This window comes from Anolis sagrei, chromosome 1 (genome assembly GCF_037176765.1).
Source record: "Anolis sagrei isolate rAnoSag1 chromosome 1, rAnoSag1.mat, whole genome shotgun sequence".
Classification (NCBI taxonomy): domain Eukaryota; kingdom Metazoa; phylum Chordata; class Lepidosauria; order Squamata; family Dactyloidae; genus Anolis; species Anolis sagrei.
In genome coordinates, this window is record NC_090021.1 from 254,211,033 (window position 1) to 254,226,937 (window position 15,905).

The 15,905-nt window shown below is 40.8% G+C and overlaps 1 protein-coding gene across 15 annotated transcripts in view; it reads left to right on the forward strand.

Moving 5' to 3' along the window:
• MICAL2 (microtubule associated monooxygenase, calponin and LIM domain containing 2) overlaps positions 1-15,905 on the forward strand; it is a 171,903-nt gene that overhangs the window by 52,966 nt on the left and 103,032 nt on the right. For all 15 annotated transcript variants that reach the window (XR_010908931.1, XM_067462654.1, XM_060766856.2 and 12 more), the window contains exons 3-7: positions 3,711-3,918; positions 5,007-5,123; positions 9,614-9,715; positions 11,658-11,813; positions 14,410-14,510. Coding sequence is in view for 14 of the 15 variants with exons in the window: in XM_067462654.1 (XP_067318755.1) it covers positions 3,711-3,918; positions 5,007-5,123; positions 9,614-9,715; positions 11,658-11,813; positions 14,410-14,510 (684 nt within the window). In the remaining variant the exon portion in view is untranslated. The remainder of the gene's footprint in view (positions 1-3,710; positions 3,919-5,006; positions 5,124-9,613; positions 9,716-11,657; positions 11,814-14,409; positions 14,511-15,905) is intronic.

Sequence of the window (15,905 nt, forward strand, 5' to 3'; positions counted from 1 at the left end):
ACAATATTTGTTCAAACAACATCTAAAATGCCAACAACTTTAAAAAGAAGTGTAGATTTCCCATATTAATATTTATTTCAGTTATTTAATGGAATCAGACTGTTAGAGTGATACGGCTAAACTTTTAGAATAGCTTGAGGTGGAATAACTTTTTATGTATATCTAGGAAGGAAAACACTATTATTAGTCATTGTTCTGTATATTTTAAAATATATCTTTCAGAGAAATGCATTTTAATGTATGTATTTTACATAATGTTGGATGATGATGGGTTTTTAACAATGTTTTGTCCCACCTCAAGCCACAAGGAGAGGATGCTAAGAAATAAAACTATTATTGTTGCTGTTTTTGAAACAGAATTAACTTTCCCCCTATTTTTTCAAAAAGGCCAGTAAAGCGGAGCAAACTAGCTATATGCCCATTGCTTTAGTTTTAATAAAACAAAAACTACAAGAAATTAATTGGAATTAAAGTACTTAGTCAGCCATTTTGAACAAGGATACCATTGGGTTGTTGTAGGTTTTTCGGGCTATATGGCCATGTTCTAGAAGCATAACCATACAGCCCGACAAACCTACAACAACCCAGTGATTCCGGCCATGAAAGCCTTCGACAATACAAAGATACCATTTCAGATTTCACTGGGAAGGTGGTGAGCAGTATTTCTCTTTTTTTTCTTGGACATACACAAAATATTGACTATGTTCACAATATATTGTGTAAGATCAGCACGGTTAACAAAAAGCAATAATGTTCTTTATTCTGGTTAAATTTCCCATACCGTCCAGCAGTCCTATTTGTCAGGGACCACCCAGATCAATCGTCTCCCATTCCACCTTTTACATAAAATGGCCTAGTTTCTCTGTGCTCTTCCCACTCTTCTCCCTTGCCTTCAGCTTAATTCAGTTTCTGCAAACTGTGATTCAAGTATATGAGTGGTTTTCACTCAATTAATATAGCAAGGAAGTCTGGAGAAAAAGATCCAGAATCCTATCCTACCCAGTAAGCTCAGGTAAAAGGAAACTTCTGCAACCTGTCCTGGCCCAAGTATTCTTCTTCATTAATAGCTTTAGCTCTGATGTTGCTTGGCCGCATGTGTCTCAGGTTCCCTCTGAAATTCTGGACAAACTACTTCATAATCAAATCCACAAAAGTTAGACCTGCAAATGTGGAGAGTCAGGTGTATTTTTCCTTCTCAGTTTTATTCTGCCTTGTTCAAGGTAGAAGCGTAAACATTACTCAATGTAGCTTTTGCTCAATTTCCTGCCACATTGTGGAACAGTTCAGTATAAGAGACTTGATGCAAGGTATAAACTGTTCTTCAGCTGAAGCCTTAACAAGCACATGAAAAAAGCAGGTCACTTGGAAGCAAAGTTGCCCATATTAGATGTTTATCTCAGAATACAGCATTAAAATATTTGCTGTCCGCGACTCTTTGGAGCAAACAGGCAGTATCTGTTTTGTTGCCTTATGATTTTGAGGGGAAAGCAATGTTTAGAGGGAATAAAAGACTTGTTCCACAGAAAGCCTAAATGAGATACTTATAACCGACATTGTTTAGATACATTGGTCTTTGTTTTCATAGCAGCCCAAAAGTAAATTAAACCATTTATGGTCAGACATTTCTCAAGATTAACAAAATGCTGCATACAATTGTACGGTTACAAATGTGTTGTTTATCAGAACTAAGATTTCTCATGCTAATCATACCAAGTATGTGCTGAAAAGCTGAACAAACCCCTGCCAGTCACCCAGTTCTTTGTAGCATCTGGACTTGGAACTTGTTCATCCATGTAATTGGGCTAGTTGATGCATTTTCATCACCAAGCAGCTGGTACCTTGCTCTGAAAATGAGTGCTTATGAAATCAAAACAGGTTCTGGAAGTGGCATTCAGTCTCACTGTTTAAAAATAATAGCAATACATCATCAGAACCAACAGTGACTTTCTTGGATGTGAACACATATGCTTAATCCAGAAGGCCCAGGTAGGCGTAAAGTGAATGGAAATTGATCACACACATCTTTGGATAGCCCAGGGAAGGGTTAACACTCCTGTGCTGCTTGTTTTGCCCCTGTTCAGAAGATTTCACCTCACTTCTGTCCCTGTGACAATTGGATTTTGAACATTTTGGGTTGTTGTGGAAACAAGAACTGGCGATAGAGCTTCAGAGGAGATACTCTTTTTCCATGATAACTATTTCAGGAGTGAATTTCTCTTCCTAGGGGTAGATTGCCTCTCACTTCCTGTTGTCTCATCCCTGTTTACAATTAGGAGTTGTATGTAAGCCAGATGTTAGTAACTTTGGGATTGCCTGAATTAGTTTACCTCTTGTCTTCTATCATAGGGCCAGAATTACTGCATGCAACAGGCATGGGCAAACCCCACCCTCAGTGTGGCCCTTTGGGATCTCACATCTGCCCCCCATCTGCCTTGGCCCTTCTCTCAGCATGTGGATGCAATGGCCCATGTCCCCAGGCTGAGAGGAAGGCCGAGGTAGAAACATGAGGCTGGTGAGAGCTCTCCTGAGAGCTCTCCTGGGAAAGTGGCAGGCCATTTATTTATTTTTATTATTTATTTGCTTCATTTTTATACCGCATTTTATACCGCATTTTTCAGCCCTTGACAGGGCTACATCAATGCGGTTTACAGTGCAATTAAAAACACAACAGTACAACACAGGATCGACAACGTCGATCCACAACAATTAACATTCAGACAGGACAAATCAACAAACAACATATATCACGCCTCAGTTGAAATCAGATCCGTTTTCATAGTCGTTGTGCCGTTCCTATGTTCCATTTACCGTCTTCCTTAATTAGTTGCATTGCTTAGCCAAACGCTTGTTCGTAAAGCCAGGTCTTGACCATTCTCCGAAACGTCAGCAACGAAGGTGCCTGTCTGATGTCTGCCGGCAAGGCATTCCATAGCCAAGGGGCCACCACTGAGAAGGCCCTGTCTCTCGTCCCCGCCAAGCGCGCCTGTGACGCAGGCGGGATCGAGAGCAGGGCCTCCCCAGACGATCTTAATGTTCTAGTCGGTTCATAGGTGGAGATGCGTTCGGAGAGGTAAGCGGGGCCAGAACCGTTTAGGGCTTTATAGGCTAAAGCCAGCACCTTGAATTGTGCCCGGTAGCGGATTGGCAGCCAGTAGAGCTGGCTCAGCAGAGGAGTGGTGTGCTCCCTGAGTGCCGCTCCTATTAGCAACCTGGCTGCCGAGCGCTGGACCATCTGAAGCTTCCGGGCAGTCTTCAAGGGCAACCCCACGTAGAGCGCGTTGCAGTAATCAATCCGGGATGTAACCAGAGCGTGGACCACCGTGGCCAAATCAGACTTCCCAAGGTACGGGCGCAGCTGGCGCACAAGTTTGAGTTGTGCAAATGCTCCCCTGGACACCGCCGAAACCTGGGGTTCCAAGCTTAGCGAAGAGTCCAGGATCACACCCAAGCTGCGATCTCTCTCACACCCAAGCTGCCATCATCTCTCCAGGTGGAGAAGAATGTGGAGGGGAAGGCAAGCAGCTGCCAGAGAGATTTTCAGCAATGGCCTGTCTCCCCCTGTTCCTTTCATGCGTTCCCAAGCTGGAAAGAGGGCATGGTTCAGCAGATCTTCTCTCCACTCCCATTTAGTGACTATGAAATGTCAAATTTCAAATATTTTACCACAGATCTTAACCATAAAATTATCTCTCCTTTGTTTCTTTCTCCAGTGTTTAATAGTTGGAGGTGGTCCCTGTGGTTTGCGGACTGCCATAGAACTTGCCTTTCTTGGAGCCAAAGTTGTTGTGGTGGAAAAGCGAGACACTTTTTCAAGAAACAATGTTCTTCACCTCTGGCCTTTTACTATTCATGACCTTCGCAGCCTGGGAGCAAAAAAATTTTATGGGAAGTTCTGTGCAGGATCCATTGATCATATTAGTAAGTATGTCTGACTGGGAGAAATGACTGAAGTTCTAATTTTCTACTTAGAAAGAGGCACAGAACACAAAGGTTCATGATTCATATTTTTGTAATTAATAAGGTAGAAATATTGGCTGCAGTTCATTACACAACTACGTGCAGACAAGTCTTGTTGAACTTAGTTGAGCTTTTGCAGGGATGCAGCTCTTGCCCTGATATGGTATGCCAGTGCTTGACAATAGATTCAGATGTTGAAGCCAAAATCCATTGCTGAAAACTGTCGGTGCCAGGTATTTTTGGAAGAAGATAAAAGAAATGCTTCAGCTAATAGTTAATAGTACACTGTACCTCATTCCCTCTGTCTCCTATCAATATTTTTTTTCTGTATCCTGGATGCCAAAATATTTCTTCACATTTTCATCAAGTTTAAACCACAGAGTTCACATTTACTATTAGGCACATTCATGAATAAGATTGCAGTGCTGAACATTTAAATTAAAATAAAAGAATTTTCATCTTAAGGATTTTTTTCTCTTTCCAAACCTACTTCTGCTCTGTTGATATGGTTGATTTGTACATAAATACTAAGCAATGTATCAAAGGTACCATTTGTTTTAATGGTGTTTTGTAAATCCAGACTGCAGTGTGGTAGATTCTATAAAAACAATAATATCAATAGAGCATTTAGTGCTGATTTGACATGATTGGTACCATCAAGCCCAGTTGTTGTTCCACAAGTGAGTAGCAATTTCATCATATACCCACCAAATTCACTTTTAAAATACATATCATGTGTATGTGTTAATTTGCATGTATTGAAAGCCATTGTGGCATAGTGGGTAGAGTGTTGCAGAAAATGAGGAGGAGTGTTCAAGTCTCCATTGCATGACAATGAAACTCATAGTTGATGGTAGCATAAAATGAGGAGGAAAAGAAATCCCATGTGTGCTATCTATCTTGAGTTCATTGGAAGAAAGGTTGTTTATAAAAGTAATAAATAAATATTTCCATTCTGTAGAATTGAAATATAGTGAAAGCAAGTTTAAATGCTAAATAAATTATCCTAAAAGAATAACTGCTGCAATTATGTCATTTTTGTTTCTTAGGTATTAGGCAGCTCCAGCTTATCCTCTTCAAGATTGCACTGATGTTGGGAGTCGAAATTCATGTGAATTTAGAATTCACGAAAGTTATAGAACCTCCTGAAGATCAAGAAAATCAAAGTATGGCATAACTTTTATTAAAAACGACTACTACTCTAAAAAGGCCAGTGTGTTGAAAGATGTGAGAATGCACACTTGACAAGAATTGATACATGTTTTTCCCATGTGTATGTTTCTAGGCATTTGAGGTTAAATTTAGCTAAATGCCTACATTCCAGTTCAGTTCACCCTGATTTTCCCCAAAGGACTTTTAGAAGGCATGCAAGCTTATAAGCAAAATAGTCCTCGGGAAATCCTCTTGTTTGGGCATAAAGACAGGAATTTGGTCATAGAAATTAACCTGAATTGCAGTACAGCATGAAATCATCCAATGGTGGATGTTCATCTGCCAATACTGAATGTGAGAAATGTGTTGAGTTGCCAGGAGCCCTTTAGACCCATTAACAATATACATTGTTGGTTTTATGTATAATAACAAATGGTGCTAAAGCAATTGTGTAATTTTAGGATGATAAAAATAAGAATAATAACAATAAGTGCCAGTATATTATTCTTATTGTTATTATTCTTATTATCATGCTACAATTACATAATAAGAATAATCACAATTTTAAAAAAATAGATATTAGTGCTGATAACATAGATTTTCAGAGACTTCATGGCCCAGAATTGTTGTTGAATCATATAAGTGCTCAGTGTTGGCTTCCATCTCAGTGGGACAAGTGAGCCCACCCCAGTTTATAGTATGATCGCCATGTTCAGAGTGAATTAATTGCTTTCTTGACACAAAAGCTACCACTGCAATGAGAAGTGAACAGTGATGAATGGACAGATCGAACTGTTTCATGTCTGGGTCAACTTTGTTATTATGTCCTTAGTGTGTTCTTTGTTGTTGTTCATTCGTTCAGTCGTCTCCGACTCTTCGTGACCTCATGGACCAGCCTACGCCAGAGCTCCCTGTCGGCCGTTACCACCCCCAGCTCCCTCAAGGTCAGTCCAGTCACTTCAAGGATGCCATCCATCCATCTTGCCCTTGGTCGGCCCCTCTTCCTTTTGCCTTCCACTTTCCCCAGCATAATTGTCTTCTCTAGGCTTTCCTGTCTCCTCATGATGTGGCCAAAGTACTTCAACTTTGTCTCTAGTATCTTTCCCTCCAGTGAGCAGTCGGGCTTTATTTCCTGGAGGATGGACTGGTTGGATCTTCTCGCAGTCCAAGGCACTCTCAGCACTTTCCTCCAGCACCACAGCTCAAAAGCATCGATCTTCCTTCGCTCAGCCTTCCCTAAGGTCCAGCTCTCACATCCGTAGGTGACTACAGGGAATACCATGGCTTTGACTAGGCGGATCTTTGTTGCCAGTCTGATGTCTCTACTCTTCACTATTTTATCGAGACTGGACATTGCTCTCCTCCCAAGAAGTAAGCGTCTTCTGATTTCCTGGCTACAGTCTGCATCTGCAGTAATCTTTGCACCTAGAAATACAAAGTCTGTCACGGCCTCCACGGTTTCTCCCTCTATTTTCCAGTTGTCAATCATTCTTGTTGCCATAATCTTGGTTTTTTTTACGTTTAGCTGCAACCCGGCTTTTGCGCTTTCTTCTTTCACCTTGATTAGAAGGCTCCTCAGCTCCTCCTTGCTTTCGGCCATCAGAGTGGTGTCATCTGCATATCTGAGGTTGTTAATGTTTCTTCCAGCAATTTTCACCCCAGATTTGCATTCATCCAGCCCCGCACATCGCATGATGTGTTCTGCATACAAGTTAAAAAGGTTGGGTGAGAGGATGCAGCCTTGCCGTACGCCTTTCCCAATCTTGAACCAGTCTGTTGTTCCGTGGTCAGTTCTGACTGTTGCTACTTGGTCCTTGTACAGATTCCTCAGGAGAGAGACAAGGTGGCTTGGTATGCCCATCCCACCAAGAACTTGCCACAATTTATTATGATCCACACAGTCAAAGGCTTTAGAGTAGTCAATGAAGCAGAAGTAGATGTTTTTCTGAAACTCCCTGCCTTTCTCCATTATCCAGCGGATATTGGCAATCTGGTCTCTCGTTCCTCTGCCTTTTCTAAACCCAGCCTGAACATCTGGCAACTCTCGCTCCATGTATTGCTGGAGTCTTCCTTGCAGGATCTTGAGCATTACCTTACTGGCATGAGAAATAAGGGCCACTGTACGGAAGTTTGAGCAGTCTTTCGCATTTCCCTTTTTTGGTATGGGGATATAAGTTGATTTTTTCCAGTCTGATGGCCATTCTTGTGTTTTCCATATTTGCTGGCAAATGGCATGCATCACCTTGACACCATCATCTTTTAAGATTTTAAACAGTTCAGCTGGGATCCCGTCGTCTCCTGCTGCCTTGTTGTTAGCAATGCTTCTTAAGGCCCATTCAACCTCACTCCTCAGGATGTCTGGTTCTAATTCATTCACCACACCGTCAAAGCTATCCTCGATATTGTTATCCTTCCTATACAGATCTTCTGTATAGTCTCGCCACCTTCTCTTGATCTCTTCAGCTTCTGTTAGGTCCCTGCCATCTTTGTTTCTTATCATACCAATTTTTGCCTGAAATTTACCTCCAATGTTTCTAATTTTCTGGAAGAGGTCTCTTGTCCTTCCTATTCTGTTGTCTTCTTCCACTTCCATGCATTGCTTATTTAAAAATAGTTCCTTATCTCTTCTGGCTAACCTCTGGAATTGCGCATTTAACTGGGCATATCTCCCCTTATTATCCCTGTTTCCTTTTGCTTTCCTCCTTTCTTGGGCTACTTCCAGTGTCTCAGCAGACAACCATTTTGCCTTCTTGGTTTTCTTTTTCTTTGGAACGTACTTTGTTGCCGCCTCCTGAACAATGTCGCGGACTTCTGTCCATAGTTCTTCTGGGACTCTGTTTACTAAATCTAGTCCTTCAAATCTGTTCTTCACTTCCACTGTATATTCGCTAGGAATGTTAGTGAGATCATATCTGACTGCTCTGTGTATTTTCCCTGATCTCTTTAGTTTTATTCTAAATTGGGCAATAAGAAGTTCGTGATCTGAGCTACAGTCAGCCCCAGGTCTTGTTTTCACCGACTGGATGGATGTCCGCCACCTTTGGCTGCAAAGGATGTAGTCAATCTGATTTCGGTGCTGACCATCTGGTGAGGTCCATGTATAAAGCCGTCTTTTAGGTTGTTGGAAGAGAGTGTTTGTAATACACAGCGAGTTTTCCTGGCAGAATTCTATCAGCCTGCGTCCCGCTTCATTTTGTTCTCCCAGACCATGCTTGCCTGTGATCCCTGTTGTCATTTGACTTCCCACCTTGGCATTCCAGTCTCCTGTAATGAAAATAATGTCTCTTTTTGGTGTATTATCCAGTAGGTCCTGCAGATCCTCATAGAACTGATCTACTTCTGCTTCTTCAGCAGCTGTGGTTGGGGCGTATATTTGGATCACTGTGATGTTGAAAGGCTTTCCTTGCACTCGAATTGAGATCATTCTGTCATTTTTTGGGTTGTATCCAAGCACCGCTTTAGCGAATTTCTTATTAATTATGAAGGCTACTCCATTTCTTCGATGTTCCTCTTGTCCACAGTAGTAGATCTGGTGGTCATCTGATGTGAAGTGGCCCATTCCAGTCCATTTCAGTTCGCTGACCCCCAGAATGTCTATCTTTAGTCTTGACATCTCACCAATAACAACATCCAATTTGCCCTGGCTCATAGATCTTACATTCCAGGTTCCTATGGTGTGTTGATCTTTAGAGCATCGGATTCGTCGTTCGCCTCCAGTACCGTCGGCCGCTAGCCTTCCTTTCGGCTTTGAGCTAGCTGCGTCATCACATCTGGGGCTAGTTGAACTTATCCTCTGCTCCTCCCCAGTAGCATTTTGGCCATCTTCCGACCTGGGAGTCCCATCTTCCAATGGCATACCGACATATCTCTGGTTGTACTGGTCCATTTAGTTTTCTTGGCAAGGATACTGGAGTGGTTTGCCATTGCCTTCCCCAGGGATCACGCTTGGTCTGACCTCTCTGCCACAACCGTCCCGTCTTGGGTGGCCCTTCACGGTTTCGCTCATGACATCATTGAGGTGCTCAAGCTCCAGCGCCCCGACAAGGCGGCGATCCTTTGCTGGAGTAGTGTGTTCTGCTTTCTACAATTCAAGGGGGGAGGGAAATCATATTATAAAATTGTCCTTGTTCTTTTCCCCAAGCACAATTTTTCCTATGGATTTTACCATCAAAGATGTGCTTAGAGTCCAGGAACAAATTACAACACTTCTTAGAGCAATTATTAGTATGACGAATAACTGAATTCTGTTCTCCCTGTTGATCCTGGAATTCCATATTAGATTAATTTCAGTGGGTTGTTGTGAGTTTTCTGGGCTGTATGGCCATGTTCCAGAAGTATTCTTTCACTTTCAAAATTTCAAACTTTCAAAATTTCACTTTGAAAGTTTAGGAGAACTGAAATTCTTCCTCGTTGCTTATGTCATTTTCCAAATAGTATTGGCTTGATGATTTAGGCTTTCCATAGTTTGCTGCTAGCATATTGCTGATTGGTTTATTGCTTTCAGAAATAGGTTGGCGTGCTGAATTTCTCCCAATGGATCATCCTTTATCAGAATACGAATTTGATGTTATTATTGGTGCTGATGGCCGCAGGAACACTTTGGAAGGTATGTTGTATGTGATGCTATTACTTATCTCAGTCACAATCTTAATAGTACAAAGTCTGCATATTTCTTGAAAGATGGATAATTGCTGAGTCTTAAATTATAACTTTTTGTCTTGGAAAAAATATCTCAAGTTGCATTTTTTTAAATTAAAAAAAGCTTAGTAATTTTATTGCTGCCTCAAAAGGTGCCCCATGTTTTTGGATTTTGCTTTACTGTACAGTAATATCTGGTACAAAGCTCTGTGACTACTATAATGAATTAGGTCATGACAAAATATAGCTTTTTGGTCATTGAGTCATAATTTCTCCATATCTCTTTCACCCTCTGCTCAAAATGAACACATATGTCACCTGTCAGTTTTATGAAGATATCTAAAGGGTTATTATAAAAATGCATAGGTGTTTTAAAAACTGGTCATTTTGATTAAGGGATTTGAGAGAATCAAAACAATGGTAGAAAGGAAGGAAGGATCATTTTGCAATAACTGTAAAACAATAATTATGCAATATCCACATCCCCTGAGTTGGCCTTTTTGAGTGAGACATTAGCTAAGCGTATCACGTGAATCGGCTGAATTATGTATGTATGCACATACTGGCTTTAATTAGCAGCATTTTAATTTTGTTGCTCAAGTAGTACTATACTGCATGCTAGCAGTTTGCCGAGTGATACGCCTATAAAGAGCTTAACCCACTTTAGCACAGTGCAGGTACTTGAGTGGTTATTATGTGCACATAGTTGCACAGATGGTGCCGTCTTTGCCAAGCAGAAAATAGACACTTACATTTCCAGCAGTGTCATGGACCAAAGTAAGTTCAAGAGTAAGGAGGAAGGAGACCATTTTGCAATGAAAAGAGAAACACCTAAGGCAGAGGGTGAAGGTATGTGTCTTTACACAAGGATCATATACCTTCAAGGGATCCATTTAGAACTCTACTTGCACATGACATGTCTGTCTTATGTCCACTGGACCAGAGCTCCTTAAACTTTTCCTCTTGGTACCTCTTTTGAATCAAGAAGTTTTTACATGACCCTAGCTACATGTTGTTGTTGTTCATTCGTTCAGTCGTCTCCGACTCTTCATGACCTCATGGACCAGCGCACGCCAGAGCTCCCTGTCGGCCGTCACCACCCCCAGCTCCTTCAAGGTCAGTCCAGTCACTTCAAGGATGCCATCCATCCATCTTGCCCTTGGTCAGCCCCTCTTCCCTTTGCCTTCCACTTTCCCCAGCATAATTGTCTTCTCCAGGCTTTGCTGTCTCCTCATGATGTGGCCAAAGTACTTCAACTTTGTCTCTAGTATCCTTCCCTCCAATGAGCAGTTGGGCTTTATTTCCTGGAGGATGGACTAGCTACATACATGTAATAAAACAGACATTTAAAAAACTCAGACATTTACTGATAACAAGTCAGCATTTGCAAGATTTCCTAAATATTCTGATTTTCCTGTTTATGAAGTGTAGCTGAAACGTCTTATTCAGAGTCCATTATAAACAACAGATTCATGTCAATGTCTCAAACAGAAAAGAATCCAGGAGAGAAAAGGAACTGAAATGTGATATGGTTTCACTAACTGGTATGGTTTCAAATAATAGTTGGTGTAATGGATAGAGGCAAGAAAAGAAGGAAGTTCAAATAATTAAAGGAGATGGTCAACATTATGCAAAGATTTTTTTCTAGGAAAAAAATGAACACTTTACTAATAGCTGAGAACTGATGCTATTTTATGAGACCCAAAATAATATTTGGTGAAAACAGCTTTGAACTTGGGATTTTTTTTGTTATATATTCTTTAAGGTTTATCTATCATCAACTAACTGTTGAACAAATCCTTTATGACAATGTTGCATTGTGAAGAATGGCCTCATTTTTAGTCATAAAAATCTTTCCACAAATCCTTTATTTAGACTGGTGGACAATGTTGGTTTGTTTCCTTTGTAAGGCTTCAGAAGGAAGGAATTTCGTGGAAAGCTGGCCATTGCTATCACTGCCAACTTTATAAACAGAAACACGACTGCAGAAGCAAAGGTGGAGGAGATCAGTGGGGTTGCTTTCATTTTCAATCAAAAATTCTTCCAAGATCTGAAAGAAGAAACAGGTGGGTCATATTTTGCCTTTTAAGCTTGGTAAAATAAAATAAGATGATTTAACTAACTCTATAGCAAGTACTGTATGTACCATTTATTTAAATGTGTGGGGAAATTGCTGATTTTCCTTTGCTGAGTGGAAGCAGACAGTTTTCTTCACAAACAGTTATGTCCTAGATGACAAAGTATCAATTATTGTATTTGCAACACAGAAAATGTGTTGTAGCGAGAGTTAGGCAAAGTGTAGCCCAAGGGTCATGTTGCTCCTGGAGCCCACTGTTGTGGCCTGAGAAGTCCTCCAACCCAATCAACCCACACTCAATATTTTGAAAAGTGACAAATTTTCAGACATTTTTGTTCCAAACTATTCAGAAAGCCCCAGCACACATGAATGTGTTAAAATACAGTGACAAGTACCACAAAATTCCATAGTAGAGGGTCATTGGGGGAAGGGCCTCTGGACCCCTTGTAGTTGTTTTAAATTGATGATGCCACTGCTTTAGTCCTATGCAGCATCTCAAAGTTTATTTTGTGTGAAAATGTGTTTTGGACCTCTGAGAAGAGAAAAGGCTGAGATAGCATATTTGATGCTTGTGGTGAATACGCCTTCACATATTTAATAGGCTTGTGCAATTTGGCTGGAGGGTGATCCGTTTTTGGTTTTTGAATTTTGATGGTTACCCAGATCCATTTTCGGGAGCTCCCCAAAAATCAGCTAATAGAAAAATCTGTTTTTGGCTAGGCAACTGAAAGATCCGGGAAAATCCAGCCCATTAGTGGGAATGGGGAATTTATGAGGCTCCCCTTTCAATTTCTGGGATCGTATCCTTTCCTTTCTTCCTTTAAAGGGAGTCTGGGTTTGAGCAATGGGGTTAAGAAAGCACTGTGTTAGACATGTCAGTGCATTCTTCTATTCTGATTGGCCCAACAGCCAGGGCTCATAGGGAAACCTCCTGCGAGCAGTACGCAGCAGCCTTTCTGCACACTGCATGGTGCCAAATAGGGGGGGAGGAGCCATGAATGGCTGCCACATGGCCCCATTATGGGTGAACAACATGACTAGCCCTTACCATTACAGCCATCCAACCAAGCTGAAAAAGTTGGATTGGCTGAAGAGAATCCACCAAACCAAATTGTGCAGAAGCCTAATTTTTAATACTTCCATTTGAGAACCTTACAAGGCCATGGTCAGCATCCCAACATCTCAGATACTATGAATCTCTTTTTGTTATCCTACATTTGTTTATCATATCATTCATAAAACCATAATAAAAGGAACTAACATGCACGAGCATTGTGTTACCCTGAAACCTACGATTGATTTTGATTGTGTGCCTCAGCCATGAGCATACCTGTTGCTTAACAGTGGATCAGATCCTCCCCCACAAATTCAAATGTGATTGCAGAGTGATTTATTGCACTAAGGAGCACATTTATGCCATCACTGCTTGCACAACAATTGCTGTGCTAATATAGTGCCCCAGCAAAATTCTGGTCTATGAATGTTGGCTGACGCTGTGTGGATAGATTACCACTCATGTGTTGGAACTTGCCGCTCATCTACTTGCCCCTTTAACTGCCAATGTCAGGTTCTACTTTAAACAGGAACAGAAGGCCCCCGGCCTGTTGGTTCATACACTTAGTTCATGGAACAGAGGAGGAGGAGAATCAGCTCTACCAATAAATGCTGCTGTAAAAGTGGAAGAAAGTGTCCATATTTCATCCTAACAAATACACAATGGCATAAACCTGTGGAGATGTGGGCTGAAACTTGTGAGAATTAAAGCATATTTTGCAATCAGTTTGTTGGACTCAAAAGTGTCACAAGATCTGTATTTGTTATTGTTCATCATTCTTTCTAGAGGGTGTGAACAAACAGAAATAAATGAAAATGTTGTTGAAGTATATGCCATAATTTTGATTGTCTACTATCACAATATGACTGGAGCATCATTTTAATTCATAGCATACTTTGAATTATGAGATCATGAAATTATGCTGCACACCTTTACAATAGAACTCATTTGTGTCATATTTATTTAATGTTAATCAAGTTAATAGTAACTGACAGAGCTGCCTTGTATGATGTCAGACCTTTCATTAATCTAGGTCAGCATATTCAATACTGTCTGATAGTAGTGATTCTCTTGGTTTTTAGCCAGGGTTGTTTCCTAGCCCTGTATGAAGATTTCCAACATTATCCTAGGGTCCTTTCACAAAACTGTTATAGTGTGGTTCTACTTTTAACTTCCATAGTTCCATTCTGTAGCATCCTGATTTGCAGTTTAAGGAGAGATATTTAGAATTCCAAATCAGAGGGCTCCAGTATGTCAGTAGACTGCAAACCCCAGAATGCCATAGGACACAACCATAGTGTGTAAAGGTACCTGCAGTGGGCTCACATCCAAGTATTAACTAGGTCTGGCCTTGCTTACCTTCTGAAATCAGACAAGTTTGGGAATGTTCAGATTGGCAGAATGGTTAGGGAATAGATAAGTGGGGAGGGGGATCTGATTTAATTTCCTTTTTCTCTTTCTACTCCCATATAATTGCTTGTTTGTCTTTTTTACAAAATCCTATTTGTTTGTGTGTATTTTTGCTCCTTAGGAATTGACCTGGAGAATATTGTTTACTATAAAGATAGCACCCACTATTTTGTGATGACTGCAAAAAAGCAGAGTCTTCTGGAAAAGGGAGTCATTATTAATGTATGTATTTACATGTGGGTTAATGTCTTCCATTTGTATACTTTTGCTAGGCTTGTGCTCCTGAAGAAATCTGAGCCATGATTTTGTATGTTGTATGAGATGGTGGTTTCTGGGTCCCAACTATGCAGAGTGTACAATGTGCAACATGCAGGCTGAAATCATTGATTTCTGTGTGGTAGCATGGCTGCAACTAGGGAAGGGTTTCTGTGCACAGGTGTGTGTGCCTCAGGGCTGAATCTTCTTCACCAGAGATTTGGCTGTGAGTCGGGGGCAGTGGGCAACAAGGGCATTGGCTCCCAAAAAAGAATGTTACCCTCACATTACAATTCAGTTGAGCATTTAGAAATATGAGAGCCAGCATGGTGTCATGATTTGAGAGTTGGACTATGACTCCGGGGACCAGGGTTCAACCCCCACTCAGCTATGAAAAAATCTCTTGGGTGACCCTGCGGAAATCACACACACTCAATCCTAGAAAACACTCTGATAGGTTCACCTTAGAGCAATGGTTCTCAATTTGTGGATCCCCAGGTGTTTTGGGCTACAACTTCCAGAAATCCCAGCCAGTTTACCAGCTGTTAGGATTTCTGGGAGTTGAAGGCCAAAACATCTGGGGACCCACAGGTTGGGAACTACTGCCTTAGGGGCACCATAACTTTGAGATGACTTGATAGCACACAGCAATTCAAAGAAAAGTGGCAAGCAAATTTATCAAGAAACACAGCATAGGTCAGAGCTCCAGATGTGAGCAGTTTTCAGTCTCTCTGCAATGCTAGAAATTTTGGGATTGAAAGAAAATTTCATTTGGGTGATGCCAAGTTCTCATTTGTAGGGAATAAGGCCTTCCTTTTGCCTCCTGCCTAACTATATATCTGCTTAAAATGACACTTTCTTTAAGCACATACATTATATGCATATTGGCCCTAAAGGCTGAAGTGTAACATATACCTCTATGTTCTGGTCTGGACTTGTATGATTTTGCCCTAAAGTAAGGAAATGAATGGTTAACATGTAATGAAGAATTATTAGACTGATACAAAGTGAATTGCTGGTATACTGGCATGGTTCAGCTTAATTTCTATTCATTTTTTAAAGAAGCGAGTTATCTTCTTCTCTGTCATAAGCTCAAGAATGTGAAGATTATTTTTGAAGAAAAGTGAAACTAATATAGTAGCCACATCTTTATTAATTTTTTTGTTTAACATATTGAAACCTTTCCCCTTTGTTACAAAAAAAATTACGAGTTATCTTTCTTTGTGCATGTGTGTTTTGGGTTGGAGGGTGGGGTGGGGGTAGGTCCCAACTATAGAGAAAGGTTAATTAATTTACTATTTAGGTGTTGAATGGCTCTCAGATATACAAAGTAGCATAAAATATGTAGCCTTGTTGACACAT